This window comes from Rutilus rutilus, assembly GCF_951802725.1.
Source record: "Rutilus rutilus genome assembly, chromosome: 21".
Taxonomy (NCBI): domain Eukaryota; kingdom Metazoa; phylum Chordata; class Actinopteri; order Cypriniformes; family Leuciscidae; genus Rutilus; species Rutilus rutilus.
The window spans coordinates 7,432,785-7,459,942 of record NC_140226.1 but is presented as its reverse complement, the minus strand read 5'-3'; the positions used below and the strand labels follow the sequence as shown (position 1 = coordinate 7,459,942).

The 27,158-nt window shown below is 38.5% G+C and overlaps 2 protein-coding genes across 6 annotated transcripts; one reads left to right on the top strand and one right to left on the bottom strand.

Annotated features, from left to right (window-relative positions):
• Nucleotides 1–512: 512 nt before the first annotated feature.
• Nucleotides 513–27,158, top strand: tfb1m (transcription factor B1, mitochondrial). Of its 3 annotated transcripts, none has more exons than XM_084393909.1 (8): nucleotides 513–544; nucleotides 1,579–1,730; nucleotides 1,857–2,008; nucleotides 5,244–5,352; nucleotides 6,608–6,759; nucleotides 7,754–7,873; nucleotides 22,361–22,488; nucleotides 25,456–27,158. In XM_084393909.1, exons 2-8 carry the CDS (start codon nucleotides 1,598–1,600, stop codon nucleotides 25,733–25,735), a joined length of 1,074 nt encoding a protein of 357 aa, XP_084250035.1. In that variant the 5' UTR covers nucleotides 513–544; nucleotides 1,579–1,597; the 3' UTR covers nucleotides 25,736–27,158. The 3 variants fall into 3 exon arrangements, with proteins under 3 accessions (XP_084250035.1, XP_084250037.1, XP_084250036.1); XM_084393911.1 differs by lacking the exon at nucleotides 513–544 and adding an exon at nucleotides 618–636 and having other exon boundaries at nucleotides 25,456–26,669; XM_084393910.1 differs by lacking the exon at nucleotides 513–544 and adding an exon at nucleotides 717–751 and having other exon boundaries at nucleotides 25,456–26,669.
• Nucleotides 16,820–22,211, bottom strand: LOC311281165 (claudin-20). 3 transcript variants are annotated; one of them, XM_084393914.1, is made up of 2 exons: nucleotides 22,091–22,211; nucleotides 16,820–17,759 (listed from the first exon to the last, which is right to left on the bottom strand). In XM_084393914.1, the coding sequence occupies exon 2, from the start codon at nucleotides 17,667–17,669 to the stop codon at nucleotides 16,938–16,940; it is 732 nt and encodes a 243-aa protein (XP_084250040.1). In that variant the 5' UTR covers nucleotides 17,670–17,759; nucleotides 22,091–22,211; the 3' UTR covers nucleotides 16,820–16,937. The 3 variants fall into 3 exon arrangements, with proteins under 3 accessions (XP_084250040.1, XP_084250039.1, XP_084250038.1); XM_084393913.1 differs by lacking the exon at nucleotides 22,091–22,211 and adding an exon at nucleotides 18,143–18,259; XM_084393912.1 differs by lacking the exon at nucleotides 22,091–22,211 and having other exon boundaries at nucleotides 16,820–18,009.

Genomic DNA, 27,158 nt, shown 5'->3' with positions numbered 1-27,158 from the left:
AATACCAGCAGGCCTCCATTAAAAATCTGAAAATGAAGAGGAATTTTACATTTTAGCATGGTAATAACGTCAAACAAAACTAAGTCAACAGAGGAATGCTTTTAGAAGTAGAAGAATGTTTTGGAATGGCCCAGCCAGAGGACATTTTCCCCCAAATGTCCTGTGATATGCTCTTCTGTAACGCATAGCCTTATATTTAAATTGATAAAATATTTATATTTAGTCTGTAAAACTTTTTTTATTATTAAATGCCAGTCACATTACAAATAATAAACATGACAATAGTCCAACATATAGTATGAAAATATTGGAACAAATATAGACTACAACAAATAGGAAAAAGAAAATATACAGTGTGTCTGTAAAACTTATCTGGTGGCTTTTATGAGCTATTACGACGTCAGATTACACATTTTCAAGGGCACCAAAAATCCCCGCCCCATCTCGACATGATTGGTTAGTGTGTTCATTGTAGACACCTCATTGGATAAAATGATTATAGCGTCATGGTTACCGCCTCCGCCATCGGAAGACAGCTGCACTGGTGAGGAAAACGTGTTTCCTGTTTGTGTTGTATTTTGGCTTAAAACAGCGGTGTTCTTATTGAAGATAGATGTTGTTTAATGATGTTGCTAAGTAAGAAGTAAAATATATAAATAAATAAAAAACACTTTTTAAAGCATTTTAAATTGATGAAACAGAGACACCGTGTTGTCCTGTTAGCATAGCGGAGTCTTTTTACTATTTAGAGGTAACTTAACGTTAGATTCTAACATGCAATCTTTTCTATAAATCTCTCAACCAGGGATGTATGCCTTTGCTTTCATACAAATAATATGTTATACACTGTTTATCTAAGCAAGAGTGCTCTGTGCCAGGGCAGACTAGTCGTTATTACCAGGGTAATTCCGTTGGTGAATTATAGTTTATATATATTTTAATTAAACAAAAAATGTTTTCATAAATTGAGAAAATCCAGAAACCGCTTTGTATATTATTTTACCATTAACAACGTCAGTTGAAGTATTAAATCGACAGTTTGACTCAAAGTCGCTGCAGTTCAGATTATTAACCACAAGGTGTCGCTCGAATATTACGAATTCAATCGAGACTATCCTCTGGATGAGTCTTGAAGTCCCGACATGAGGAAGCCTTGTTCCTCTACTACAGGACTGTCCATACTGAGAATACGTTTTTCTTTGTGCAGTGAGGTTCTCAACAGAAGTCTGAGACCACACTGAAAATCTGGGATTTTTTCATATAATTAAAGGTTATATAAAACTATTAAGACATCTAAGATTCAACGTGGGCAAATTTGTTACAGGAAATGTTAAATGAAGGAAGGAAATTGCACACAAAGTCATTAACATGCTCTTTGGAACATTCTGAAATCATATTCTGATAACATGAAGAAGTTTGTTCAAAACCTGATCCATGTCACTTTGAGTGCATGTCATTAAAGCAAAAGGGGAACATACCGAATACTAAGAAATTCTGAAAATCATGTTAATTGTCTAAATTTTGCTCAATAGGCTCTTGTATCCCCACTGTAATTGAGAAGAGACTCATGTTTTTCAGTTGACTGAACTGAAGTCTGATGGCAGCGACACAGAAACTGGCCTGTTATCGGTTACCCCCCCTGCCTACCATAGGGGAGATTATAAAACTGTATAACCTGAGAGCCGAGAAACAGCTTTCTCAGAACTTCCTCCTCGACATGCGACTCACAGGTAACTCCAACTACTGTTCACTCAATTTCGAAATGTGTTAACAAGACTTGATGGATTTCAATGAAGTAGCACACTCTTTATGTGCAGACTAAATGTAAACTTTAAACAAAATGGATTGTATTTCAGATAAGATTGTCCGGCAGGCAGGAAACCTGAAGGATGCGCATGTGTGTGAGGTTGGACCTGGACCTGGGGGTCTCACCAGGTCTATTCTAAAAGCTGGAGCGGCAGACTTATTAGTGGTGGAGAAGGACACACGCTTCATGCCAGGATTACAGGTTTGCATATTAATGTATTTGGTAGAGCAATAAATTGGTCATGCCCATTATGTGGCCATTTTGAGATTGACACCAGCTGATAACCGCTCGACTGGCAGACAGAAGTGTTCATTCGACTTCATTCACTTAAAGTGTACTTTTCAAAATTTGACACCAGGACAATATATTTTTAAGTTAATTATTCATTTTAAAGAAATTTAGTTTTAAATTTCCCGTCCTTCGGATGAGACGTTAAACCGAGTTCCTGACTCTCTGTGGTCATTAAAAATCCCAGGATGTACTTCGAAAAAGAGTAGGGGTGTAACCCCGGCATCCTGGCCAAATTTGCCCCTTGGCCTCTGTCCATCATGGCCTCCTAATCATCCCCATATACTGATTGGCTTCATCACTGTCTCCTCTTCATCATTGAGCTGGTGTGTGGTGGGCGTTCTGGCGCAATATGGCTGCTGTCGCATCATCCAGCTGGATGCTGCACATTGGTGGTGGCTGAGGAGATTCCCCCCTTCCATGTAAAGCGCTTTGAGTACCTAGAAAAAGCGCTATATAAATGTAATGAATTATATTAAATAAGTAGTGTTAATTTGTGTATTTTTTTGCAATGTTGTGTACAACAATTGTGTATAACCCATATACATTATTCGGAGTAAAAAAACAAATTATTTAATTTAAAATAATTAAACTATTATTCAAAAATATCTATATTTTATAATGTCTAAATGTAAATCTAAATTAAAAAAAAACTTGTGAAAAGATGTACAGCCTTGAGGAAATGGTAAATAAGCCATTAGCCGCGTTTCCATTGTAGATTTGTGCAAAACTTTTGTGATATTTTTTAAATGTGGATAAAAAACTATTGCGACATGACAATTTCCATTAACCGATGTTATGCGACTAAAGCATAATTTTTTTTATCTCGCTCGATAAGTCAATGGCAGTGGATGATAGTAGGTTTTCTTGTATCACCGGCATCGCACTAGTAGCCATTATATAGGGGAGACCGGGGATGGTTGTAACACCATCAATTTCACCAATTAAGGATAAGATATGAATCATGTGATCACTTCAGTATTTTCCTACTTGTTCTAGTAGACAAATTTAAACACACACACACACACACACACACGAGTCAAACAGACATAGTCTGTTATTGAGAGAGACATTGTTCTTTTATTTCAATAAATCTGTTTTTGAACAATCCATTTTTACTACTTTTGTCTATTGTTACAACTTACCCCAGCATGTGTTACAACCTACCCCGGTAGTGAGGTAGGTTGTAACAAAGGAACAAAGGTTGTATTTGACATCAACTTACGAGGTCTGTGATATTCTTGTAGAGGGTTGAATTGGTTCCACTTGTAGTAAACAAATGTGAGTACTTTGTATAAAAGTTTGAGAACTCAAGCTAGAAAAATTCAGCGAGTTATAGGTGCTGAAGCAATAAAGTGTTACAACCATCCCCGTCTCCCCTATAATCGAAGGAGACGTAGGTGTGTTATCCAAGCATTAATGGCAAGGAAAGCAGCCACGTATGAGGTGTTTCTGATTGTTTCTCCCTGATATGTGCTTCGAGGTCTTTATAAATTGTGGCATTTCTTTGTTGTTTAGAATTCCCGCAATTCTTTTGTCTTTTATGAATTTAATAAAGAACTCTGTCTCGTCTTCTGTCAAAACATACCGCACCATCTAAGAATGATCGACTATTACGGACGCCAGGTGACCTGTTATGCGAAAAAACTGTTTCCATTGGAGTTTTGCAAAATATTCCTTTTTCGAATTGCCTGCAAAAAAAAAAAAAAAAAACACTCATGCAAGTGTAAACTTTTTTTGCGATATATGGGAGTTGTTTCGAAATTGACGTGTTTCCATTGGCCGTAACTTCAATTCGTGCAATTTGAAGGGTAGTGGAAGCGTGGCTATTGAGTAATGCTTTGAAGCCATCTACTGGCTGTAGTTGAAATTTCATGTTATTTTAATTTTAAAAGTTTGTTTTCCAGACAGTTGATGGCAGCAATCTTCCATTAAAGGTATAGTGGAGGATCTTTCCGAATTTTAGATAAGACCCGCCCTCTCCACTTTTTGAATAAGTTTGATTGATCCACCAGAATGATTGACGATTAGGAGGACCAATAGTATAGGTGATCCACCCGGAAATAAAAAATCCTCCATTATACCTTTAAACCATGGCACATTGTCCATGAATGAAAATGAGAAAAGTGGATCTTTTTTAAAGTTAATTTTTTTTTTTTGATAAAAACCTATTTTAAAAAATATTCTACATTTTATTTATATAAATGTAAAAAAAATCCTTAAATCCCCCTCAACACGTGTAATAAAGTGTGTGATATTACATTTGTTTTAAAAATAATTAAATTGTTACAAAATCACATTTTATTGCCTGGGGTCATTAAAAACCTAATGGTGCATAAAGGGTTAATGTTGTGCTATCATTAACTTTTATTACATAAAGTGGCATTACAATATGCATTGGCCGCCCTGTTCATTAGATATTGGTATCAACAGTGTTCATTTAAAAAAAAAAAAAAAAAAAAAATTCTGAGGGCTGCATCCCAGTAAAGCTGCACATCTCTGCTGTGTCATCAAGCGGCGTTGGAGGTTGTCTCAAATGGAAGTGTCCTTGGAATGCAGCTTTCGTTTCGAGGCCTTCATTCTGCATATGTTGAAGGATGTACTGTAGCAAGTGTATCCTGTACATCCACAATCTTTTGCGCTCATTACGATTCATGAAAAAGAATTGGTGAAAAAAAAAGCAGCACTAAGCTCGCCTAAGTTTATTATGAAATGCAAGACAAAAAATAAATGTTTTCGGAGATGAAGGCATTGTTTTCTTTCGTTGTGTTTGACATTAATCAATCTCCAAATGCTAAACTGCCCATGATGGAAATCATTTTGAGACCACAGATGGTTGTCATTCACTGTATTGCATTTATAGAAAGTCAGAATAAATAAATAAATATATATATATACATACATACAGTATTTTTCTAAATCTACCGTATCAGTCTATTTTTCGACTGATACAGTCTTGTACTTTGTAGTGACACATGTCCGTGTGGATGCAGCCGAATCACACCTATGCCATTGTAGACCTAGGATTATTTTTTTCCTCTTACAGTGCATGTTACTTAGTTCTACTGGGACAGTAATTTATTTTATGTTTTAATAGGCTTCATAAGCATTAATATTAAATAGTTTGAGTCTTCTTTTGGTTTTTCAGCTTTTGTCTGAAGCTGCCCCTGGAAGAATGAGGATAGCACATGGAGATATTCTCACATACAGACTGGAAAGAGGGTTCCCAGCTCACATAGCCAAGACATGGGACGATGGTAAACATTACAATGAATTTCAATAAATAATTATGGCATCCATGGTAAATTTGAGCCAAACAGGTTGTGGCAAAATGCCTTGGCTTTTTATCTTCTTATTCACAAAACTCACAAATTTAATTCAAGTCTTACACTAAAACAATGATGTTTTTTTAAATAAATGTGTGCCACAATTATTGGCACCTTTTAATTTAATATTTCAGTTTAATTTCCCTTTCTTTAGATTCCTTTAATTTCCCTTTGTTTAGATTCCCAGTTTTGAGTCATATAATGTGTAATAAGGTTGATAGACATATGGCAGATTCTGCAGATTCAGAGATCCACACTTGTGTACTTTCTTCTTTAGCTCATCCCACATATTTTCCATGGGGTTTAGGTCAGTGGACACGGATGGCCACGGCAACTTTTTTTTGCGTTGCTTTTGAGGTGTGCTTTTCTGGACCTTTGAATGGGACCTGTTATTCTTGGCAAACTATTGGCTATAGTCACCTCATATTTATACCTCAGTGAAACTGGAAATCAGGGATGGGGAACTTCAGCCCTAGAGTTGAGCTCAAACCCTGATAAACTCTCCTGCCCGTATCTTTCTAATTTTTCACAATCATTTTCTATAATTTTGCTCATATTTGATTAGGGTGCCGATAAGGCTTTTTTTGTATATGTTAAATATATGAACAGAATCGGTTGGAATCCTGAAGTCCTGTCTGAAATGTTATTATTTGAGTTGGTTTAAAATGATTTTCAATAATAAGAGAAAATAGGCTTACATTTGTTATTTTCCTTACATCCCACTGATCGTGTCCAAATGCTGCTGCAGTTTAACTTTGTTTTAATCTGTCAGTTCTCTCATTTCACAATTCTTTGCTTTGGCTGCCAGTTCTTGCTAGAACTTGGTTCAAGCATTACACCCAATCTTTCAAAATGTACACTCCAGTCCTTCCATATATTGCCTCTTATAAGAACAGTAAGATAGAACAACCACTTTCTTACTTGCACAAAACAAGCTTAGGTCAGCTTACCTGAATGTCTGCCACCCTGTATTCAGTCTTATGAATGTATTAATTGATCAGCAACTGAATTTGGTTTGTATTTTTATAATAACAAAAGCAGGATCCTCTTCTGGTTGATTTAAGGGCCAGCTTAACAAAGGTCATGTATTCTCAGCTGTTAACAGTAACATAATTTGTGTACTCTGTTGTTGTATAAGCGTTTGTGAAAGGTTCTTTAGCGTATAATATGAGTTTGTGTGTTTCAGTTCCCCCCAACCTGCATATCATTGGGAACCTGCCCTTTAGTGTGTCGACTCCTCTCATTATAAAGTGGCTGGAACAGATGTCCAACAGAACTGGGTCCTTTATGTTTGGGCGTACAAGGCTTACACTGACCTTCCAGAAAGAGGTGGCTGAAGTGAGTTCAACACTGCCTCCAAACGGAACAATACCACGAATAACAAGGTTTAAAAAAGTTTAGTTTACAAATGTAGTTGCTGTCCAACAGGGGCCAACAACCAGTAGTTTTTGTTGTGTGAAATGGATCATTCTATCCATCATGTTAGAACATTTTTACTTTGTGAAAATAAGTCACACAGGTAAAAAAAATGGTGAAAATAAAATGACAAAATATATTATAAGACATTTGTAGAAGCTACTGCAATTGATAGACTGACCCGGATGACCTGAGCATCAGAGGTTGTCTGCAGATCCTTAAAATGTAGCTTAAGTTAATGTGAAAATTAATGTTAAAATCAATTATTAAAGAAGTGAAGATTTTGTATTTATTTTGTAACATTATCGAATTTCTTGCCCCACTTTGCAATGTGTCAAGGGCTCCAAACCGAAATGTAACAGCTGCTAAGCTTCAAATACATGTTGTTGTTGTGGTTTTTGGGCCGGTGAATTTTTCTTTTCAGTGTCAAATCAATGGAGCAACAGAGCCGTGGGCACAATCATTTTATTTAAAGTATGGATTTTCATGAAATGATGTTAATTAAGAGTCTTTTACATCTACAGGACATTTTTTTTCATATATCTCTTGCTGCTTTATAGTTTATTTTATAATAGATAATGTGTATATTTAACCTTTTGGCACACACTGTAGAGCATACAAAACATTTGGAGTAAAATTTTTATATGAGAATGAGATTTTATTTTTTAGTTACAGTTTGCTATCCTGAAAAAAGTATCTTTAAAAAGGTGCATTTAGTACAACATTAAGCTAAAGCCTGAAATATTTAAGTAATTTTCAGTATTAGGATGAAATGGTTGTGGGGAAAATGCCTAGAATGAGATATTAGTCTTGCATTTCATTTGGAATGGCATTAAAAAGGTCTTAAAACATCTTCTCCTATTCCAAGGTTTTTAAACAAAGATCTTGCACTCTTTGTCCCCTGTTTAATGTTTAGAGGTTAACAGCCAGCACTGGAAGCCGTCAGAGAAGCCGTCTTTCTGTCATGGCTCAATATCTCTGCACTGTCAAAAGCTGTTTCACCATCCCAGGACGAGCCTTTGTTCCAAAACCAATCGTAAGTCTTTTTGTCTCTTTCTTCTTCCATTTACATTTCTGTGTATCTGTGTTTGACTGCTCATGTGGAAGGATGTGGGTGTTCGCTCATTAGAAGAGCACAGAGTCAATGTTGTCTCAGATATGGAATCAGAGATGGCGACGCATAGTGTGTAATGATGCCCACAGGGTATTTGGTACGCCTCTCTTTCGTACAGGGTGGGAAGGTTTGAGATTTTAGCCTTGCTGCTTTACTCCTCTGGGTTGTGTAGGACAGTTTTTTGGGTAAAGCCAGGGGTTTGTGGATAAGAGGGGTCTTATGAAATAAAGTACCTTACGCATAAAGTTCCCTTGTCTGTAAATATTTTATCCAGCCAGAGTGCTTTTGAACCAAGAAGAAAGGAAAGTGGGACGAATTGAGCATTCTCTTGGATTAAATGGCACGGATGATTATTTCATTGCACACCAAGGCTTCTACACCGCTGATGAAAGAAATATGCTGCTTCATGAGGTTTCACACAAGAAGTTACTGAAACATCTCCTCAAGAGAAAAATTGTACAAGAGTGTTAATGCAGTAGACAGAAAAAAAGGCTTAATTGTGCTCTTTGGGTAAAAAAAAACATAGGCTAACACTTGTAAGATCTAATGACAGGCCCATTCTCCATCCACTTATTCCCTTCCTGTTGGAAGACAGATTTGTGAGAAAATCACATTTCTGAAATAGTGGGAATTCGCCTTTAGACCTTAATCTTAGTTGTGTGATATTTAATCATCAGGTTTCACTGGTGTTTGTCTTCACTCTTCAGGTGTCTGATGTCAGGAAGACATTAATCTTGTGGAAAGGTAGAATGAACACCCTATATTAACCGCATATTAATATCATCCAGATCACTCTAGCATCACTGTGGCGAGTTTTGCACTAGCAAGCACCATTCACATTTTCTTCAGTAAATGCAAAAATATATTTACACACAGTATATTGGCCATAAAGACTGATAGATCCAAGGTGTTCTTTTTATGCTTGCATTAAAAGCAGTGAATTCTCTTTGATATTAGTTCAAGAATGTAATACTGCAAATTTGCCTTGTTGCCTTGTTGCCAAATTTGCCTTGCCAGTTTATTGGCTGTACAGACTGCGCTGTCCGTAACTGCCATCTGTGTTCAAGAGGCTCACCCTAGAGGACTGAAATCAGCTCTAGTAGCTCTGCAAACTTCTTTTAAAGTCAACGTGAAATAAAAATCCTTTAGATTCTCAGGGATCAACAATAAAGATCTTATTAGATTACAATAAGGATCGGACAATCTTTTATTCGTTGAAATTGTTCATCTTTTTTATGCCTTGCAAATTCTTCTAATTTGTGAGGTTTTGAAGAAATTGCAAAAAAAATAAAAAAAAAATATTGGAAGCATAACATTATAGCTCTTTAATTTCATGAATTTAAAATTAAAATAAGATAAAGTCGACATGAAATCAAAATGTACCCTATTTACTTTGTTAGCGCATTTTACTAGTCTTGTGGTGAACAATTAAACCGTGCAAGTTTAGAAAACAGAAAAAAATTGTTTGCCGTGGTAATCTTTAATCAAAATCTGAAAAGTTACTTCCGGTCTGGAATGGCGTTCCTTCTGTGATGGCGTCAGTTTGACGGTTTGGGTTGAAAACGCTTAACCACTCCCCTCAAACCGTTAGTCTGCTATGAGCAGAGATGGAGAGGAGGAGCGCTGAAGTAAAACCCTGCCCTCTGTTCAATATTCCGTTTCACTTCACAAAAGTCGTTTGCAACTTCCGGTTCACGGGGACTTTAAGTTGTTGCAGATTTTCTTTTTGTAAATGGGGGAAAAAATGTAAAGAAATCTTAATTTTTAATGAAAAATATTATTTCTTGCAAATATGAAAAAAAAAAATAAATAAAAAAATATATATATATATTATATATATGTATATGTATGTATGTATGTATGTGTGTATATATATATATATATATATATATATATATATATATATATATATATATTATATATATGTATATGTATGTATGTATGTGTGTGTATATATATATATATATATATATATATATATATATATATATATATATATATATATATATATATATATATATATATATATATATATATATATATATATATATATATATATATATATAATAAATATTGATATAAAATAAATATTGATATGAATATTTTTTTAATTTGAATATCAATTATCAAACCTGTAGTACTTTTGTCATTACATTAATTTGGTAAACATTGACCATGAGCCAAGAGTTTTGACAGAGTTTTCAGTGATATCAGTGATAAATGACTGTTGAAGTATCATTGTGCACGATTTAACGCTGAATGCTTTAAAAAGGAACCTTTTTTTGTTTTTTTTTAACACATATTTTGCAGGGCATAGTAGTCTTGTGTTATTGTTGGTCAAATAAGAAATAAGAATCTGAAATAAGTAGGTGTAAAGTTAATAGGATTTATTAAAGGTTTAAAGAGAAGTTGTGTCTGGGAATAAGTTGCCACACATGTAGTATAATATAACACAGTTCTCTAATCAAGTTCATTTGACTAGGCTGACTATTGTGCAGCTGGTAATTAGCAGTAGCACAATCACTGTATTTAGAGAAGTGTAAATGTAGTGCAGAGCAATTCTGGGCTATGGATTGAATCATTAGATTTTGCATGTTTCATTTCCCTGCAGAAGCCCTTTGTAAGGTCGGAGGGAATTAGCTGCAGCGTTTCTGAACAGAACTGAGTTCTATTTATAATCGTGAGCATTAGCTGATATCGGCATGCCTCAAGGGGTGTTTTATTTTTATTTTTTATGTGGCTCTTTTTTTTTTTTTTTTTGTCTGGCAGTTTTGTGTGGATGCTGCAAGGCACCTTGTCCTGTCACATTGAGTGACTGTGGTTGTCCTCGAAGCCTCGTGTCCACTGTGATTGGCCGTGTATTGTATGTCCTCAGGCCAACAATGCACTTGCTGGTCTCCTCTGTCACGGATCGCACTTGACACCCCCACCTGGTGGATCGCAAGGCTTCAACCCCAGCACTTAAGCCACATTTTTACATTTACTGTATTAGTCACATTTAAAGAAAAGTTCTCATTTCTAGCATGTTTGTCTTATTCAGCTGCAATGCAATCAAATGAACTTGTCATCGCCCACATTGTGTCTGCTGCAAAATTCTGCTTTTAGACAGAATAATTGCATTCTTTAGAATGACTAAATGAATGTAATTATCTTCTCCTCGTCATCAGATGTGAAAGTGTTTCAGTAACCCCCCACGCGTTTCACGAGCACCGTCCCCTGAGCGAACGCGTGTACGGAGCCAGCTGCTACTGCAGTGTCCTTCCCACACACACACACAGGAGAGAAGAGTGAGACGGCTCGAGGAAGGGCTCGTGACAGAGATTGATCTGAGAGAGAGTGAAGCACTCCTCCAGCAGATGTTTGTCTGGATATTGAGAGGAATGTCTGAACTGACACCTCTGAGGAGATGATCATACACAACTACACTTGTGGGTGGATGGCATTTGCACGTGATGTGGGGGAAGGACACGTATATATGGCCACCCTGGAAATATAGCTGTATTTTTATTTATTTAATCCTTGTAAATACTTCTTTGACTGGAAATGGCTTTCGAATGGGTTGTCTTTTTAAAATAAGATGAGCTAAAAGGCCTGCCAAAGCCATTCAGTTCATTAGGAAACCTGCAGAACACAAAATTACTTTAACAACAAAGGATGTAATGCAAAAACATTTCTTGACTTTGACATCACTGTCAGCTTATCCCAGTGTCTTCAATTTTCGTATCACAAATATATTTAACTATTATTTTTAATGTCAATTATTTTAAAATCATGCAGTATATTATAAAAATGGTAATCCAAATATATTCGTCTAAAGATTTCTGACATCAGCGCACTTTTCACGTAAAAAAAAAAATATATATATATCTATATATCTTGTGTACATCTACAGTACATACATCCTCTACCTGCAGGGGTGGCGTTACTTGTTTTTCTGGATTTGGTTCTTTTGGTTTAATGAGCATTTGACGTCTTTGTAGTAGTAGTTTCTACGTACTAACCATTGTCAGTGTACTAATAACAAAACGTTAGGAGGTTACATGCTCTGAAAAGTGCCAATATTCTCTATAAATGCATAGTTTGAACTGACACATTTAAAAAGGACATTCTAAAAAAAAATCTGAAATGATTCCCTGGACATAAAAAGGTGTCATTTTCAACAAGGCCAGATTTCTCCCCCCTTTTTTCTTTTGTGTCCATTTTAAGGATCATTAAACTCTTTTTCTCCATTTTCCGTGATGGTCCCATGGTGCAACAGCCAATGAAACCTCACAGTGTGAATAATGGGGTCAGATTTGGTATAAGTAGTGTTCCATTTTAATAAATGGGGTCAAATGAGGTATCAGGAGTAAAGGAAGGTTATTTCAATGTCTCAGAATGCCTGCAGACGTCCTCTATCTATTATGATTCAAGCTCAATCTAAAAATATCCTATTTAATATAAAATGCTTTGAATTTTGAACAAATATCAATAGTAGTTTTGACTAAAGATATTTTAGAGATCTTGCAAATTTACAGTTCCAGTAATTTGTTATGATTTATTCCAGTTTTATTATTTATTAATATGTTGAATAATTAGTTTATTCTCCTTTGTGTGTTTAAATTTTAAAAAGACTTAATGTAGTTAATGTACAGACAATTTTAAGATGTTTATATTTTGTAAAGATCTACACTTAAAAAAGTAGTCACTCAGAAATTGATGGTAAATTTCATAATTAAAAGTAACACATTGAATAAAAACATGATATTTTGAAGTAGAAAGACTAAAGTTGTATTTTCTTGTAAAACCTGCTTCGATACATTTTTATTTACTCTAGCATTTAAAAAAATGTCCCCCAACACTAGAGTGGTTGTTTGGATGGAAATATCTAATTCTATGAATTGGAAAAAATGTGGTTTTCATGCAGGCTCTTTTATCTTGGCATTCTATACTCCCTGTCTCAGCAGTTCACAATGCACCAAGCAAGGGCAGTATTATCATTCGTGTGTGTGTGTGTGCACGCGCAGGAATGTCTCCAGCAGGGCAGGGTCATCCACTGTATCTGACAGTCATATTCTATATTCCACATTGCTCATTATGAAGATAATACACTGGCAAGCATTTTCTTTTTTAGCATTATAATTTTCTTTTAGATTCAATGACTGAAGGTAGTCACTGAGGGCTGCTGACGGATTGGTTGTCTATGGACTTTGCACAGCTATTACTGCTGGTTTTGATGGCCGATGGTATTTAATCAGTTTAGCTGGTGTTACATGACAGAAATGATTTAACCAGCACCTCATATTTGCATGAAGACAAGCAATGGAGTATTTCACCCTTGTGAAATGTTACAAAGGATATGGTCATTACAGTAGGGTTGGGAGTGAACACATCAGCAGTGGTTAACCTCCCTGCTTATATTAGCCTTGTGATATGAGGATCTTTCAAACATCTGAGCCCCAATCCCTGGCTCTGTCATTACTGTCGCGGAGGGAAAAGACCGTTGAAATGAATTTAGGGAAATACACAGATTTCATTTCATTAGATCTCTTATGGGAATCAAGCTGTGTTAGGTAATCAGAACCATATCCCCCCAATAAAGGTTGTTTTCTTTGAAATGCTCAATATTGTGATGCAGATATTTTTTTCAGCAGAAAGATCAACCTAATTTAAAGGCAGTACAACAGATATGCCATGATGTACACAAATGTACTTCATAATTGAAATGCATCATCCTTTAAAGAAAATAAAGTTTGCATAGTTAATATATTTGCATCTCTTGTTATGAGATTCACAATTTTCAGAACAACTCAAAGAATAAATTTCGTCGTTCAATACTCTCTGTTGTTATCTGGAAAACAAATGAATTCTGATTTTATTTATTCATTTTTGATGTTGTCTAAAGATACAGTAAATGGAATATATGAATTGTGTTCCATACAGCCTGTTCTGTTCAGAAGTGTAATTTGGTGCTTGAGACTGTTGTCTTTACATGAACAACACCGCACAAATGAATTAAATAAGACTTAAATGTTTTTTAAGAACATATGCTTCCACCATTTTTTATTAATAAAAATATAACTACTTGCACAAGCACACTGAGAGAACAGTACAGAAATATTTGAACCATATCCTCTGCAAAATTAAGAAGTGCTGAAGCATACACCAAAATATAAGCCTCATTTATCCAACCAGGAATCATTAAATTGGCCCCTGAACAAAAACGAGGGCTGGGTAATATGAAACTTGTTTTTTTTTTTTCCTTCTTCTAGCGTGCTAATAAACAAGCTGCACCATAACAATATATGAATAGTTTGTCTTTATAATTACAAAACCTCTATTGGTAATACTATCTACAGATGAGCATCTTTATTTCAGTGTATCTTTTAGCATGTTTGGCTAACAAAAAATAAATTGCTTTCAAATGAGGTTACACAATTAAAGGTGTAAATGTTTGTCTTCTTATAAAGAAGGTTTGCTGTGTGTGAACATGCTTGGGTGTTGAACAGTGCTCTCAGTAAATTAATAAAAATAAACGCAATCTTTGCAGAGCTGTAATGAATATGAAATCCCAAAGCACAATTTAAATGCTCTCAGTCCTTTCAAGCCTGTCCACGGGTGAACCTGAACAGTTTGTGATCCTGGAATCGTTGTGCTTTGGAATTTTATGGGGGAAAGTGTGCAAGTTGATCAACTTTATATTTATAAATTATTTCTCATTCCAGATGACTTTCAAAAACTTTAAATCATCTTGCATTTGGCAAACAGAACGGTACACCTGCACATACATTTGCAAAGTAGTCATGGGTTTGGCACATTCACAATTGTAACATTTCAGTGCATTGTCACTTTGGAGGGTAGGAGGAGTGGTTATTGCATTCAGTAATGGTACATGTGCAGTTGTTGTTGTCCATGCGCTGGCGAGATCTGCCCTCGAGTGCCCGCTCAGCCTGCAGGGGGCGATCTGGGCACAACCATCTGCTCGCCTGTGGGAATCTGCTTGAGAGGAAGAATGCGCTGTGCCATCCATCACTGCCAAAGCTCTTTTTGCCAGTAGAACAACACTGAAATTGCATTCCTCCCTTCAGCAGCATAGAAACGCACGGCTGCATCCAAGCTCACACACACTCACTCAACTCTTGGCACAAGTTATGTTGCATGCTTATGAAGGGAGGGGGGGGGTTTGTGTGTACATGCATTGGCAAACTGGCACATGGCATGCAACTGTTCTGGCTGTCAGAGGCGGCATCCATACTGTAAGCGCTCAGGAAGAACGGGATGGCAAGCACTGAGGGAGGTCGAGTATGATTGTGAAGTGTCTCACTCTTGAAAGAATATTGAGGTCTATGGGCAGCATTTGTGGCATGCTGTCTGTTTACCAAAAATGTTTGACTTCTTCAGTGAATATATAAAACCGCATTGGTAGCTAGCGGTCATTGGTATTATTAAGTCTCAGAAAACAAATGAGAATTGCTTTTACACTTGTAAGACATTTACAGTAATAACAATGGAAGACAGAAATAAAAAAAATAAAACCACTGTAAATGTATAACTGTTTCCCTTTCTGTGGTAATTGACAGCATGCCGCAGATGATGTCCATAGACGTTAAGAATAACCCGAAATATTGCTTTAAGGCGATTTAAAGAGCCCCTTGTAGGGCACAATCTGTCAGCAGAGCCACTGCTGAGGCATTTGGAGACGTCATTTGGCAAAGCAGATTTCCATTGAGAGTGGACATAACCATATTGCAGACTCATCAGGTGCCATGAAAGAGCTGCCAATTACTGAAACTCAATCTCGTCTTCGCTTTTGTTATTTACGTCTCTGTACACAATATACGTGCAGCAGTTTTGTTTTAGATTACACTGGAGTTGGTCAGCAGGACAGGGACCCTCCCGTCTGAGAGAGGCTTTGTCTCTAGACACCAACCCAAACCCCCCCTGTTATCTGGAGAGATTCATGACAGCCTCCAGGATCCTCCGAGTGTACAGAGAGATACGACCCCTAGACAATACACGTATTTGGGTGTAAAATCCCGTTTCCATGGCAGTGAGTAGCAGCATGAGTAAAAAGCACACATGCAGCACTGAATGTGTGTGTGTGTGTGTATGAATGTGTATGTGTGATAGAACGGCAAACATCATGCGCTGAGCTGAAGGCAGCTTGCTTTTGTTTGGGACAAAGTATTAAAATGTTGAACAGAACAACATTACATTGTCCATCTGACTTAAGAAGAGCCAGTCTCACAGCCTCCATATGGGTTTCCCAAACTTGCCTGACCCAGCAACCCCTGTCCACTCTCTCCTCCTACTGTCTCCAAACAGTTTCAGCGGTTTATGAACAGCTCTTTAGGCACAGGCTATATGGCTACAATTCAGTCTACATCAGGCATTCCACTGCATTATGCACAGGCTCCAGAAAGCATGCTTATAGGCAGAATATCAATCATCCTATCAGCTACCAAAATAAGACAAGAGATTTCATTAACACAACCATTACTCAAGTAGAAAGAAAAGCAAAGAATCTCCCATACTATTGCCTCTTAGAGACATATTGCCATCTTACTTTTAAACAGAGGTTACCGAACGATTGTTAGCAGCTAAACGATTGCTTCTGAGTTCAGATCTTTGGGAAGGGGGGAGTTGGGGATTTATAAGTAGCATAAACATTTCCTTGTTGCTAATCCTTTCCCAGAGGAACACTTTAATAAGATTAACTATGATGCTGGATATGTGCATTTATTTATCATCTTGCTCAAGTCTTTCACACTGCTTTCGTGTGCTACTGCAGCGTTTCTGCCACTCGCCCCTCAGTATTCACAATCTGTCTGTTTCAAGACGACACTTCAGGGAATACTTCCACCATTTGTGCTTGCTGATCTTAAAAAGGAGAGAGGTGGAAAGGAAAGGAAAAGGGTCCCTCTCGCCCTTTCATTTTGTAATCACAAGAGCCAAGAGGTGGAGTGGCAGTGCACTGCACGTGTCTTGCTCTTGAGCGGTTGGTCTCTTACACGTAGTCCTGCAGGCTGTATCCAGTCTTGTTATCCAGTGGTGAGAGAGAACAGTACTGGTGCTGGAGCTGCTCCTGTTGCTGCTGTTGTTGCAGAAGTTGCTGTTGCTGCTGCAAAAGGAGTTTGTCTGGAGGGAGAAGTACCAAATCCTGTGGGCCGTGTCGCTTACCCGAGCAGGACAGACAGAAAATGGATCCCCCCACGAAAAGGAAACCAGACGAGATGAAGGCTACGTAAACTGCACCGCCCGGCTCAAACTTGTTGCTTTCGGGCACATTGGCGTCTAGGAAACTGACTATAACCTCATTCGTGTACCAGGAGGCAGGAACGAGGCAGAGGAAGCCTGAGGCCAGAAAGCATGAGCCGGCCGCCATGGCAGCGTGACGTTTAGCGCGGCGTCCTCCACCCCACCGGGTGCACTTCAAACCCAGAGAGGCCAAACACAACCCCAGTGCTGCCAGCACGCATGAAAGCACCATGGTGGTGCGTGCCGTCTGCAGGTACGCGGGCAGCGCCAGCACTGAGTATTTAAGCGTACAGCTGAACATGCCAGTGCTGTACCAGGTGCAGTCCATCCACAGACCCTGCATCTGCGAGATGGCCGTGATGATGTTCGAACCAACATCCGCGCTCACCTTCCAGTTGGGCAGTAACGTGGCCACCGTGGCACCGAGGATGCCTAGCAAAGCCAGCACAAAGGCGAAGATCTGCGTGCCTGTGGACGCCATCCTGCCGCGCTCCTGAACCCGGCCAACATTCACACAGGCTTTGCTCAGTCCCTTCTCCTTCGGCAGAGACTCCTCAGCACCACCGCCAGCCTGAGGAAACAAGTGAGAGAATGAAACCAGTGTCCTCCTCCCCCAGCGCACTGGGAACAAAGAGAAGCGTGAACACAGGATGATGAGGAAGCAGGTTCCTGACTGTGATTTTAGTGCTCCCCTGTTCATGCCTCACACACATATCTAGACTGGAGAGCTGAGTTATTAGCAGGGGGGGAGTACATGCACGCATTCATGCGATATTTGATAACTGGAGTCTGATTCAGTTTTCCATACGGTCAGGTAAATTAAATAAAGTATCGTTTCAGACATACGAGAACACATTTTTAATTTCGTGTTACTAAGGCAATAACAGAAATATTTTAGGTTATGACTCATAGCGGTTTATAACACGGAGCGGAATGCAGAAATCCTGTACTTACCTCGGCTGGTGCAGAGCGAGCTATGACGCGTCAGGTTTCCGAGCTTACACACACACACACACACACACACACACACAGACAGACGTATACACTGCTAAATACATAAACCGAGTATAAACGGCCTTAGATGTATCGTTAGCGATCGGTTCATGGTATCCGTGTCTCCAGCAGCAGCGGACGTTAGTGATGGAGAGACGAGGCTGTTTTCAAAGCTGCTCGAATGATGCTCTACGTCACGCAGCTGCGAGCTCTCAACTTCCCGCGCATGCAAGTCTGTTATTTGCTCTCTTAGCGATTTAAAACCCGTCTATTATCGCATTTAGTAGGCTTTTCGATTCTATTTAACGTAAATATTCAACGCTTTAACTCATCCTATTTTTTCTCATAGAAAAAAAAAAATGTTTAACTCATTAATTTTGAAGGAGAGCTTGGTTCATATTTTAATAGTGTTTTATTAGCTAATTTACCGGCATATAGATTAAATGTTTTGGATATTGAGTAGATACATTTTTATTGAAAAATATGGAAAGACGCTTAAATATATTGAAAACGTGCTGAAATTATTACATTTGCTAGATAAGCAAAGATCCCCCCTGAACGTGTGTTACAGACGTTAACCCCAGAGTAGGCTATCTTGTAAGTCTGTCATGAATCTTGTTCTATAGACAGATATCTTTTTTTTCTTGTGTTCAATGCATAAACTTCTCCATCATTGTTATTTTTTAACACCCTTTTATCAGAATATATGCTGTTTAAATTTTTTGTAATACATACTAACAAGCTGTAAAAAAAGAAAAGATGTTTTGGTATTGTATAGACACAGACCATTACCCACTTTGGCAGCTACAAAATTGTGTATAATGGTAAATGGGCATGTCCCTTTCACCTGCTATACAAGGAGTTTTACTATAGTGGCAACGCACCACTATCACCCTAATCATAATTCGACTTGGCACTGAGCAGCAACATTCACTCTGCAGGAGGATGAACTCACAGCTGCTGCCCCTCCATACCCCTGCACCCCCACCCCTATAAACCCCTACACCCCCACCCCTCCGTCCTCCATCCGTCCTCCCCGCGCTGCAGGGTGGGAGTGGCTATATGCCATTCGTTTAGAAATGACAAAAGGACAAAACCAATGTCATCTATCTATCTATCTATCTATCTATCTATCTATCTATCTATCTATCTATCTATCTATCTATCTATCTATCTATCTATCTATCTATCTATCTATCTATCTATCTATCCTGTTTTTTGTAAACAAGTTCTGTAAACTCTTATCAGGTTTAAAAATCAGGATTTCTACACAGGTGAAGCTGAAGTTGTCACATACTCGTATATTTAGAAGTGATTCTCAGCTGACATGCATTTGGGCCTTAGTGGGGGTTTAATGTATGTCCTCACATTGGAGGACATACATTAAGTGCTGATGCTTGGATTGTGCTGAATAATAAATAAATAAATAAATAAATGTGTATGGGGTCCTGTTGACATGTACTGTATCCAGGGAATATAGATGTGTTGGTAGCTGACGTGTTAAGGCACAGAAAGCTATGCGTGTTACCTTGAGTTTATCACCTCTAGCTTTCATGTGCAGAAGCTTGAGTGCACATCGAAACTGTAATTTCTTCAGGGAAGGGGTGTTTTTTTCCCCCTTTTTGTTTGTGTGCTTTTTTATTGTTTAGGATGACATCCATTTGTTTATTCACAGTTGCTGTTGGAGTCATTTCATTACCCTGCTGTAGCGGTTTGCCTGTAACGCAGATGTCAAAATGGTCTTATTGCGACTGCTACAGAAATGGCTGTTTAAATTCATGATAATAAATGGAAATTACTCTCTGCTGTGCAAGAGTGGAGTGCATGGGTTTCCACACTACCTTGATTTATTGCCTATGTGCTTTTTCTTGTGAATTTACTGTTCAATGAAAATGTTTGAATGACGGAATGAATGCTTGAATCCCAATAAAACCAATGCACTTTTGGGTGCCTGAAAACGCAAACTTTTGAAAACGGGTTTCAAAGTGCAAGTTTTTGAAACCGGTCTCCATGTAAACAACAAAAACGCAAATCTCTGAAGACGATGGCGTCATGCACATGCGTATTACGTGCTCAGTCTATAGTGTTTCATCACCTTCTAATGGCCTGGCAGCAGAATACAGCGTTTTAGTCATTTTCGCACCATTTTTGACAATGGTGTCGTCTGTATGCGGAAAACTCAAAGGGAAAACTTCTCCGTTTTAAGCACATCGTTGTCGTGTAAACGTACCCTGAGAATGCTTTTCACTGACCTGGCATTCTTAAAGTTTTTAAATATAGGGCCACTGTGTGTTTGGCCCTCTTACCATGCTTACTCTCACTGTCCATTTTGCCTTGTCTTCAGCCAGACACCTTAAAAGCCTGTAGTCTCATAGGCTGGAGAGAGACTCCATGATAATCATTTCACATCTGAGAAGCACATCAGTAGTGCCTTTGGTTCTCACCAATGCCTTGGGCGATTCACGGAGCGTGGGACGAACAACCTCACAGTAAAACAAGCCTCTCTAGCAAAAGCCCTGTCAGCCTCCACTGTTACATCCTCTCTTTCTGCTTCTTCATCTGAACCGAAGTAAGAGTGGTTGTCTTTTGAAAGTGCTGTCATGATTAATGTATCCATACTCATTGCAGGACTATTTTCTCCTTCCCCTCACTGTATGCATTCCCAGCTGCGGACTCCATTGTTCTCTGGCAGTTATGTAAAGGAAATAATGGTTACTCAGATTGCCCTGAGGGACTGCCACCTCGATTTGATCATTCTCCATTCGAAATGACAAATTAAACTTCACACCCTTTGCAGTAATGGAGCACCTCTTCTCAGGTGCAAATAGTGGTACGTTTTACTTGCAATGTGTGAAGGTTGTTAATGACAGTAATGTGCAATGTTTTTTCTTCTTGTAAGATCACACTCAAAGACAGGAATGTTGTCTGGGATAGAGTCAGAGAATAATGGAATCGCAGGCCATGATACTGACTAACTACAAACAATGTAGCCTATATTCAATGGTCAGTTGCACGGAGTTGATTTAAGGTGACGGTTTCTCATAAGTCTATTTTATCAGAAGAGAATTATTGGTTGGTCAAGGGTATATTATAGGCAAGCTGCTGCGTATATCCATATATAACTTTATCTGGTTGCTCCTAAATCCTGTTTCTTTGTGAATTGTTAAGGACTTGAATGTACCTGGTCAAAATATCAGACCCCTGGGAAAAAGGGCTTGAGTGTTTCAGTTTAAAACCAGCATCTCGGGTGGGGTAAATGACAGTGGGCCAAATTGATTTCCTGAATGTGTTCTCCTCCTGCACAGCTGAGGCAGATGAGTCAATGGTTTCTGAAAGCTCTTGTCACATTTCACTTCTCTGTCATCTCTAGTCTATTTTTTTTTTTTTTGTAGCCTTAAACCCCAGAAAGGCGCTTCAAAGCTTTGTATTCTGCTCGTATTTAAAGTCCAAGAGTGGAATAATCTAACCAAAGTCAAGGAGTCCTGCATGATTGCAACTCAACCAGATGTTTATGCTTATGTTAAACTACAGTGAGCCACACAGCTGAAATGCAGCACAAATCAGTTTGCATTTTCTTCTGTTTATCTCCATCCCACATGTCCATTATAGGGACATTCCCGCACATTTTTATAGAAGACTGAATAATGCACAGGTATAATGCACTGCTACAGGTTTGTAACTGGTTCGGGAGCGACCAAAATTATGTTTTCACACCACAATTACGTGAGAGAAACAGGTTTTAGTCTGGGCACCGCAGATGTCTGTGCCGGTTTTGCATAATGAAAAGAATCACCGACCCTTGTGCTGATCGGTGAACCAGGGAAGATAAAAGCTGAGCATCCCCCTACAGCAACACTAGGCTTTGGTAATAAGAACATTTAGGAAGCAACAGTGTAACAAGAGACTTACTATTCACATTTGAAGAGGCTTGTTTTGATGGTCCTTTAAACAGGTGTTACTGTAGCAACCGTAACTGGCCTGTCATCGTGCAGCATCACCGAACGCCTCCTCTCTCAACCCACTGCTTTTCTTCATGCGTATATTCCTTTTTCTGGCTAGTTTCCATTCCGTTTCTCCCCTTCACTCGAGTGGGAGTAGCTCCTGAATATGGTCTCCATGTCTGACTCTAACACTGTTGTGTGTGTGTGTGTGTGTGTCAACACCCCGCGGTGTGCGTAGGTGGATGTGGGGGTGGTGCACTTCACACCGCTGGCTCAGCCCCAGATCCAGCAGCCCTTCAAGCTGGTCGAGAAGATTGTCAAGAACGCCTTCCAGTTCCGGAGGAAGCACTGTCGCAGAGGACTCCAGTAAGCATTTCCCAGGCTTTCTATCCACTACTTTTCAAAACTACTCTCTTTGCTTCTATTCTCAATGTGTTTAACCTGGCTACCTTAATCAGGGTAGACACCGTATTTAGAGGTGACTGAAACAAGGTTGTGAGAGATAGAAGTACAGTCCGCGCAATGGCTTGTACTGTTGTGTAACTTGGTGCATCCAGCAAAACATGGTACAGTATATGTCTATTAAAAAAAAATCAGGGGTGCCCTGAACCTGAAGCTAATCAAGGTGTTTAATAGAAACAGGATTACTACACACTTCCAGGCTGGTGTGAAGTGGGTTCAAGCTAAATTCTGCATTAAATTGGTTCTCCTCGACCAGGATTGGACACTCATGACTTGTGTAGACAAGGAACTTGTGAAAACAAAAGTTGTGAAAAAAAGACTTTTAACTACAACCTTTTAGACAGGCCAAGGGTGTGTTCACACTTGTAGTTCGCTTGGCTCATCTGGTCTGGACCAAAAAAATGTAGTCTTGGTCCTTTTAGCGTTCACATTAGCATTTTAACACCGCACCTAAAGATACTGAACCTAAAGGCAAAGGGATACATTCACAACCTGAATGGTCGGCTTATATTACATATGTTTCAACTTACCGAACATCCAAAACAATGCTGTGTTCGGGGCTAAGTGTGCTCGTTGTGTGTGCTTAGCCTTCATATGATTGTATTTTGACCAGCTGAGAACTCGTGAAGAGCTTATAAAGTGTGTAAAGGAGTGTATTTCAGCGATCGCACCAGAGTTTGTTTGGAAGTGGACCAAGACCCATAGGGTTGGGTACCGAAACCGGGCACCGATATGGAACCGGTACCTGGTATGTAACCAGACCGAATCAAAACGCAGATTTCGGTGCCACTTAAATGACTCAGCTGTCGGTTGAAATATCTGCCCTCTGGTTCTCCGAAACGGACGCAAGAAGCATCATCACTGTGATCCCTTTGACATGTACAATTGTTCACACCGGTGCATTGGCTGGCGCTGAGCCAGAGACAGACTCTCTCAGCGCTGTCATATAATATCACGACTATTCAGTGTTTTCAACCACATAAGGTTTATTTTAGGTTCCAAATATTTAAATACACATAAGTACTAGCAAAACAACATTTATAGTTAGTAAAATACACACTGATGTCTATGGAAGCGGCAATAACAATCCTTTCAATTATAAATTGATGACGTGTTTAGATACACATTGTGTAGGTAACTATAAAATTTACTCTGTTCTTCTTACACTTCACCAGCCACTTACTTTAATGTATTTCGGGAGAAGTGAATGAATTGATGTGTTGTAGGCCTAAATCTGACAGATGCAATTCTCTGAACTGCCGTGCGTACTAACATGGCGCCCATTGTGGGTTATAGATCAACTAACATGAATCATGATCATTATAAAGGTTTCTTAAATGACAAAACACATTCACTTATGTATTTAAGAATACAAATATCAGCCAAAGACTGACTGACATGTAACGCAACCAATCACTGTTCGTTTTGTTCCACGTCATGTTTAGTGTGAAAAGGTAAAGCCGATGTCCATACAATAACAGACCGAAGTACATCTAATAAATTAACAAACCTCACGTACTTTTGAAAATCCAGCCTTCGTTGATCCTGATGTCACAGTTGCAAATGACGGCATTCTTCTACGATGGGTTTCGATATTTACTGTACAGGTTTAATATATTCAATTTTAAGAATTTGTTATTTTATTTTTTTCAATAAAAAAGCCGTTATTTAATGTCATTCACCATCGTTTTGAGGCTCTCTTTTTATTAAAGTATCGGTTTAGGCACCGGTACCATTTTAAAAGTATAAATTTGGCAGCGGTATCGAAAAAACCCCAAACGATACCCAACCCTAAAGACCCATCTTTCCGCTTGAACAGGGTTTGGATGGCAGCGTTCACATTAATTCAAATAAACTGCATTAACAGAGCAATCGCACCAGAGTTTGTTTTAATCGAACCAAACATGCCAAGTGTGAACACACCCCAAGACCCCAGTCTATCCCTGGCAGAGTCATTTGCATCAGACTGCTTACCCAGACTAGGGTCAATATAGAAAAAAAAAGTAAAAAAGGTAACGCTTTACTTTAAGCCTTTATGTATAATGGATTATAAAACTATTATGAAACTAATCATGCCTTGTAATGCATTGTATGGTCTCATGGATAATTGTAACCACAGTTATAATGCATTATTCATTGAACACCATTGGAGTATAATCCTTTAAAACATGTCAACCAATCAATATCAGATTTAACTAAGAATCTGCAAGTATTATAATGCATTTTAACTTTGGTTACAATTATTTATGAAAAGATATAATGCATTAGCCTATAATGTGCATTATAAATACCTTCATAATGCATTATACATAAAGGCTTTAAGTAAAGTGTTACAAAAAAAAGGATTAGAAGTAACTCAGAAATTATGTATCATTGGAGTGAGGAGTGTGAGGGCCATTTGGGCAGATTTCTGGCTGCCCTGCTTTTCTTCACGTTACCTCGTGTGAACCTCGCTCCAGAACAAGATGCTATGTGTCTGCATCAGGTCAGTTACTAGTTGCCATGTCTTTCTTCCTATGTGGAGTAGCAAATCACATAAAGTATAAAATAGTTTAAACGTGCTCATGTGAATAGCTTTTATATACAGTAGTTCTGTTGGGTTTGTTTTGTTTGTTCTACAAATAGACATGACTGTTTTCCTAACTTGCAACATTCTAAAACAACATTCGGACAAAATAAATACATTAAGGCAATTCTAAGATGGAACATCTGTAATACAAACAGCTGCATAAACCACATGCGCTTGTCAAACAAGAAAAGCAAAGCGAACATCCACACAGACCACATAACGCCACTTCCATGCAACTCGTCAAGTTTTCTACATTAACTCATTGTGTCAGCGTGTGATGAGTGTTTTCTTCTTTCCTGCAGGATGCTGTTCCCCGAGTCTCAGCGTCTAGAACTGACGGAAGAGCTGCTGCGCAGTGCTGATGTGGATCCCACACTGCGGCCCACTGAGATCTCCATTTCTGAATTCAGGGCTTTAGCAGACGCCTACAGCCAGCTTTGTAAGGAGAATCAAGGCCTCATCGACTATGAATTCAGAGAGGAGCTGAAACTCAAGCATCAGGAAAAGAGACAGTCGGGCAGCAACCGTAAAGGGCTTCACCTTCACACCACAATAGAGGAAAATGTTATTGGCAACCGCTAACTCAGGAAACAGCAGACTCTTAAGGCCATTGCACACTGAGTCCGAAATTCGCATCCGAAATTTTCGCACGTTAAAAAAAAAATTCGACCTCATGTTATGTCAATCATTCTTGCACACTGTCTACGAAACTTTCGTCCGTAAAAAAAAAAATCGGATTGGGTTCGATTTTCTGCGTTTTTCGCATCCACAGCCAGTGTTTTGTGAGGTTTTTTGAAAATTCAGAGCCACCGTACAAGCGAACGACAAAATCCAGAATGACGTCTGACAAGTTGATACACTTCGCCTCGCAGCACAAGTACTGTATGAAAAACAAAATGCGGATTACAAAGACACTGAATAAAATATAACCTGTATACAGCTGTTCTGTCTGCCCAGCGCTTCTGTCGGCCGCGTGTGTGTGTGTGTGTGTGTGTGTCGTCCATAGACATACTGCCAGTTTCTGTTCAGGATCGATTGGTTCACGGAAATTGGTGGTCTTTTTAATATGTGGCTCCAGTATCGCTAGCAAAGCATCAAACTGTTCCACTGACATTCTGAGGTAAATTTTGAATCGTTTGGGATAATTTCGCAACTCCTTGATAAGGAGGTGAAACTCTCCTTCCTCTCGGCGCAATCTCAGGATTGGATGGACCCAATATTTCCTCTTTCTTTTTCTCTTTTTAAGAAGAAAGAGGGCAAGAAATTCATCCTCACTGCTTGACGAATCCATTTAGTGTTTTTTGCGTTTTTTTCCGCAAAGGTTTAATAAATACGCATCGGACTCAGTGTGCAAGGTTTCTGTGCGTGACGAATTTTACTGCTGACGAACACGAAAAAACGCATACGAAAATTTCGGACTCAGTGTGCAATGGCCTTTAATGTGACATTTTTTGTTGTTCTTGAATGGAGTATGCAGACAACTAGCCAGCAGTGAGCTAAATGTGGCTAAATCAGCGAAAGTAAAAAAAAAAAGAAGAAGGTTTTGCATTGGTTTTGACACTTAAGCACTCTATAAGGTCTAGGTGAAAAAAAGCATTTAAAAGATGTAAGGAGCTAAAAATAAAGTTATGGTAGCAATTTAAACACATTGTGGACTGCTTTTATAAATAGGAAGAACAATCACATGAATCAAATCAGGCTCGATGGGCTTTATTTATAAAACGTGTATGCACAGATTTGATCTTAGAGTGTGCATACAGTAAAATCCACGCCAACGTTCATATTTATAAAAACAGTCTTTGACGTTTCAACGCAACATTAATAAATGAGGCCCCTAGTCTCACACTCTGTATTGATCAGAGGAAGAGACAGGGTTGCCAGAAAACCATATCATAAAACAGCTATAGGAATGCTTTAATCATTTTACAGCTAGAGGCTGACATCCATCTGTTTGCCATCGTTACCTAAAAATAATTTGACTTTGATGAATAAATTATTTAACATA

What these genes read in the sequence shown, in the direction of transcription:
- LOC311281165 (XM_084393912.1), bottom strand. Translation starts at nt 17,888, where the DNA reads ATGAACAGGGGAGCACTAAAATCACAGTCAGGAACCTGCTTCCTCATC.
- tfb1m (XM_084393909.1), top strand. Translation starts at nt 1,598, where the DNA reads ATGGCAGCGACACAGAAACTGGCCTGTTATCGGTTACCCCCCCTGCCT. An exon ending in CCTCGACATGCGACTCACAG is followed by an intron (nt 1,731 to 1,856) that starts GTAACTCCAACT and finishes ATTGTATTTCAG; the next exon opens with ATAAGATTGTCCGGCAGGCA. An exon ending in CCTTTGTTCCAAAACCAATC is followed by an intron (nt 7,874 to 22,360) that starts GTAAGTCTTTTT and finishes CGGTGTGCGTAG; the next exon opens with GTGGATGTGGGGGTGGTGCA.